The sequence below is a fragment of the Geospiza fortis genome, unplaced genomic scaffold, assembly GCF_000277835.1.
Source record: "Geospiza fortis unplaced genomic scaffold, GeoFor_1.0 scaffold362, whole genome shotgun sequence".
Classification (NCBI taxonomy): domain Eukaryota; kingdom Metazoa; phylum Chordata; class Aves; order Passeriformes; family Thraupidae; genus Geospiza; species Geospiza fortis.
This window is the reverse complement of record NW_005054464.1, coordinates 893,305-898,859: the sequence shown is the minus strand read 5'-3', so window position 1 is coordinate 898,859 and position 5,555 is coordinate 893,305. Positions and strand designations below refer to the sequence as shown.

The 5,555-nt window shown below is 39.2% G+C and overlaps 1 protein-coding gene across 3 annotated transcripts in view; it reads left to right on the top strand.

Moving 5' to 3' along the window:
* COBL (cordon-bleu WH2 repeat protein) overlaps nt 1-5,555 on the top strand; it is a 114,468-nt gene that overhangs the window by 84,674 nt on the left and 24,239 nt on the right. For all 3 annotated transcript variants that reach the window (XM_031062783.1, XM_031062782.1, XM_031062781.1), the window contains one exon: nt 3,649-3,952. In XM_031062783.1, coding sequence (XP_030918643.1) covers nt 3,649-3,952 — 304 coding nt within the window. The remainder of the gene's footprint in view (nt 1-3,648; nt 3,953-5,555) is intronic.

Sequence of the window (5,555 nt, the reverse complement as noted above, 5' to 3'; positions counted from 1 at the left end):
CCTCTTGGTGATCAGGGGCAACATTTTTGCAAACAGACCATTTTGCAAACAGACAGTCCCAGTCCGTCCCCCTCTGCAAGAAAGCCTTTGTAACTTGTGGCTGACCTAATTGTGCAGCGACAGCCCTGCTGCTGCAAATCTGGGGAGATCCCTGGTGCAGCACTCATGTGGGCTTAGCAGTGTCTGCAGCCTGAAGCAGGATATAGGTAAGCAGCAATGAAAGGCTTTGAAGGACTCTCTCCAGTTTCATGTGGGGGTGAGATGTCCCACGGAGATTTTAGAATAGCTTGGAGACCATGGACCGACTTCTGTGTGCTTTTCAGTACCACACCCCATCTGATGCCAATGAATAGGGTTATGTTACTGAAAATTGTTATATATTTGGAAACTCAGCCTTCTGTATAGAAATCTTTCAATACTATGTTATCTGTGGCAGTTGCAATTTGTGCTTTCAATTCTGAAGTACTTGCTGAATACTCTTTCTTAACCTGGATATGTCTGCATGAGGTCCTGGGGATCAGAGCCTGAATTTGTCTTAGTGTTATGACAGAGGAAAGAAAAGAAAATGTTGAGATTTTTTTTTCTTTATTTAACCAACAAAAACCTCAGTAGTGCCATCATTGTGGTCACACTGTGTTAGGGTGGGGGGGAGAAAAAAAATGCAAAAATTGCAAGGCAGAATCACATCCACTACTAAATGTTCTCCTGCTCTCCTTGTAGAATTAGAAAGCTTTATAAAGTATTTTCAGTCTCCTGAAGACAAGACCACTTGAGGTAGGCTTTCTTCATGTCATGTGTCATTACCCAATAATGCCCATCCCATCTTCAGTTTGCACCAGTGAAGACTTAATCAAGCATGTAGGAGGAAGAATAGTTCTTACTTAATCCATCCAAGAATGGCTCAAATTTGAAACAGGGGTGTTTTAGTGCTGCTCTTAGCTGAAACAAGGTTGTTAACATGACACAGAACCATCACAGTCGTGTTTTATGTGTGTGCTTTCATGTTCAGACAAGTAGTAGTGGCAATCAAAATGGTTTGCCTCAGCCAATAGCTCTATTCAGTGCCATGTGCTAACTGTGTTAAAAATTTATGAATCTTCTTGGTGAAGATAAAAAATAGGGAAGCACTTTGTCAAACTGATAGGTTTGAAGAAAGGGGAACATTTTAGTTTTGCTTGAGCTTTCGGAATTTAATCATTGAGTAGAAAGATGTCTATTTGTATTTCCATGCTTCAGGATAAAACTGCTGCTGAATGAGGGGTTTCTTATTCTGGCCTGGGTGATTCAGCTGCCAAGATCCAGACGTAACAGGGATCAGTTCACCCATGAACTCTGATAACAAGAGATTGGTTTTCCTTCTGTTTGTCAACATGTGGGGACAGTGGACTGGAGTTGGGTATCCTGCAGCAGAGCAGGGAGAGACTTGAGTGTTGTTATTACTGCAGTAAGCAAATAGGGCTCTGTGACCAAAAGGATCTAAATCCTTGAGCAGAAAGGTGCAGGAAATAGTTGCAGGCAGGCAAGAAGAGGATGAGGAAATGCAAAAGACAGCAAGTGAGGAAAAGGCTGCCCCCCTCATGTCAGGATCTGGGAGTAGATACTTGGCTATAAATTGCTATGCCAGATATAGGGTGGAGGTCATTTATGGCATCTATGTGACAATAGATTTGTCATGTATTACAGAGAGATCTCTTTGCACCAAGGTATATATACTGCATTGTGCATTATTTCAAAATCTTCCTATGTGCTTTCACTCTTCAGCTTCCACTCTATAAATTGATTTCTTTGTTATCCTACTTTGTCCTGATTTTGACATTGTAGCTTTTACTAATGTTTGTTACTGGGCTTTTTTTTTGTTTATCTAAAAACCAAGAAGCCATATACTCATACCTGTTTGTTCATAGTGAGTTTTCATGGGGTTTTATTATTTGATGTTTAATGTCAAACTATTCATATTTATCCTTCATGGTGGTGTTTTGCTAACTGTAGTTCTATGGCTAGCACACTCAAATCCATTCAGTGGCACATACTTTGTTCTTGTAATTACCATTTTAAAATGGAATAATCTCTGAGACTATATCCAGAATCTAGAACTAATGTTACAGAAAATAAGGTCAAAGAAATCAAATAACATTGCTTCCAAAGTTGCAATAGAGTCTTTGGATCATCTTCCATCATTAATATCAATCCTTGACAGCACTTAAAAGTTTAATCATGATTTGTAACCCTCTGAATTTTATTGCTTTTACTGTCGGAAATCAATTTCAGTACTTAATGGCATCTTGTAACCTCAGTCAAGGAGAATGTTGGCTTTATTTTTATTCTGGTTTTACTCGAAGCTTCACTGCTAAGCTATACTCTGACAAAATTATTTCTGTGACATTCTTTGACAAAGTTGTTTCCAGTTCTCTGACTTGAAAAAAATACTTTTGGGTATACAACAGAATTCAGAAGTATTTCTCTCTGTTGATCATTTTTGTTGAGCTGTAGCTTCATGTATTCTGCAAAAAGTTGTTAATTCCAAGCCTAAAATACAGTGAAGTGTATGTTTAATCTTAGTCACACTTGCAGACCTGGGACTTCTCATGTAATTAACATCCGCCACAAGTGTCTGGAAGATCAGACCATAAACTATTGTTTAATCTTCCTGTTGCTTACTGAGGTTCAAGAAGAGAATGGAGCACACTTATAATTCTAAATTAAACATTTAGATTAGTCTTTATTGATTCCTTTTGATCAGGAGAAGTGTGTTTGGGCTTGATTCTGTTTCGTCACTCAGTAATTTCAGTCGCGGAAATTATTGACCTGGTTGGGAGCTCTCCTTTAGTGGCATAATTGCAGGATGAAATTGATTACATTTCTCAATAGAAATTAGAATTGTGTTTTTTACCAAAAAACACAAAAAGGGGTAGCTCATAGAAACCAAACTAAAACAGGGTACAAGAAATTATACTGTGTCAAATCTCCTCTCAAAATTTGTCGCTTTTAATAGAATCAAATATGCAAAGGGCATATCCCTTGATCTCCTTTATAAATAACTAAGCATTGGGAAAATTTATATTTTAAGTATGGTACTGTCTACTTTTCTGTACACTTATTAGGAGATTTTGTATGCTTTGAAAAATAGAGAAATTGAAGGGTGATAAAATCAGTGACACCCACTGGGCCAGCAGTAGGTCTAGTTTACCAATTAAGTGTCCTGACTGGGAAATGCTGCCCATTTTTACCTATACTTCTTATTGGAAATGTTATCTGTTTGGCATAGAATAGAAAAGAAATAGTGAGATTATGCTGCCATAAGGGGTAACAGGAGAGATTTCTTGAACCATGTTATTTAAACTTCAGTCTAATTCCTCAAGAAACTGTCCCTGGAAAATTGTTTCTTCAGAGAATTAAGGAAAGTAATTTGCTTTGGAAGTTATAAGTCCCAAACCCCAGAGGACCAGCATAGCAAACCACGTCTCTAAAAGCAAAGGACATAATTTTTGTCACTTTTCAAATCATCTTTATCTTATATATACAAATACTGAGCACCCTCCCTCACATTTCTAATTCATTTCATGTGGGTTTTTCCAATTACAAAAGGACAGCTCTCTGATTTATGTACTGATGACTTCCAGCTAACTTTCCTTGCTGTATTTCATTTAGAGAGCCTGCTGTCTACACATGATAATGTTTATGTAGTGGATGACACGGTTCTGGAGCTATCGGAGGTGGAAGAAACGGCATCAGAAAGCAGCTGCTTTGCATCAGAGGACACCACGGAGGACTCGGGTGTTGTGAGCTCCCCGTCTGACATTGTGTCTCTGGAGTCACAAAGTGACAGTATGAAGCTGAGAGACATCAGGCTGGTCAATGGCTACACGGACCCAGCTGAGGCAGATGCAGTTCGGACGGGCCCTGTGCCGAACGCTTACTGCGACAGCGTGGGACCTGACCGTGCTCTGCCGAGGTAAACATTTGCTTGCCACCAGCGCTTGTCCTCCTGCTAGGGACTCATTTAGGAAAACCAACTTATACTTTCTTCTGCTCTTTCATAAACCAGTACCAATGCCAAGTGACTCCTCCCAGTGAAAAGCTCACTGCCAAATCCCCTCAAGCGACATACTTGTAGCAACAGGCAAAGGTCATTTTTTTGTTTGAACTTGCAGTTACATTTCTTGCAAAAGACCGCTGCCCTCCAGAGTTGATTTCTTCAAGGAATATGAAATAATTCTGTTACAGTTTGGTTTATTTTGTACTTCTGATAACACCTGAAGTTTTTAAAAAATGTTGCCATATATTGATCCAGAAAAATTATATGCAGGTCATATAATAGAAAATTCAAGCCACTGAAAGCCAGGTGGAAAAGGACTGTATGCAGTGAACTTTGGAGATTGGTTTGGAAATGTTTGCATACATACATATATATATACACACACATATGTCTTTATATGTATATATATGTGTTCACCTAATGCTAACCTCCATTGGTGTTATACTTTGGGGTGGAGGTCTTTTCAACATATTTCCTTTTCTTTTCCTTTTTTTTTTTTTACCATAAACAAACATTTTTCTGCAGTTTTTGCAAGAAAATACGAGAACCTGGAGTTTAACTAGAAACTGCCTTCAAGCACAAATGACTCTGACACTGTTTGTTTGCCAAAACTCACATAGTTGGTGGCAGAGCTGCAAAGGGAACCCAAAATTTATAGGACTTTGCAAATACAAGCTGGCCAAATAGGAAGCTGTGTCTCCAGCAAGGAGGGTGGCCTGGTAATACTGACAGGGATCCGCTCTGTGTGATGCTGCAGAGTCATGGGACAGGGGCCAGAAATTCCTCTGAATTCTCAGTTGACACAAAGTCTGTGCTTTCTGGTCTCTCTCCATTCAGCTGCTAATCTGTACCCTCTTCATGAAAGCATGTATCATGACCTAGTTATTTCCATCCACACATTTCTGAGTGAGAACTTCATCTTGGATCATGCAGTGGGTGATAACTTGGGGATAAATTAGACCAAAGTCAGTATTTAACCTACTGGAATTATCCTGGGGTTTTCCTTTATCCATCAGTATCAATGGGGACAAGGTCAAGCCTTACTTAGATACTTGCTCCAGAATACATTATCCTTGTGATTTTCCTTTCTGCAGTGTCTTAGGTCCTGATGTAGTTCCTATTGGAAGGATTAGATAGGCTGGTGTAGTAACTGCAATTAACATTCCAGACCTGATCCAAAAAAGCAACCCATTAATTTCAGTAGGCTTAGATTGGTCCTTTTGAGGTAAATAGGCTATCCCAACTTTCTTCAAAATGCAGGATCCAAAGTGGTTTGAAAAACACACATACATGTTCAGTGGTGGAGGAGGAAGTTAGCATTTTGTTGACCAAAGACATCAAAGGAAAACCCTGTAATAACAATACTAATCAGCTACAATTTGGGGGGAGCTTTTTATGTTTTTTTAATCAAATGAAGGATTAACCACAGGTCATTGTGACACACTCCCCCTTGAAAGTCAGTATTCCCTCCATCCTTCACCTCAGCCAAAGATACATATTAGGTCCATGACATTTAGAT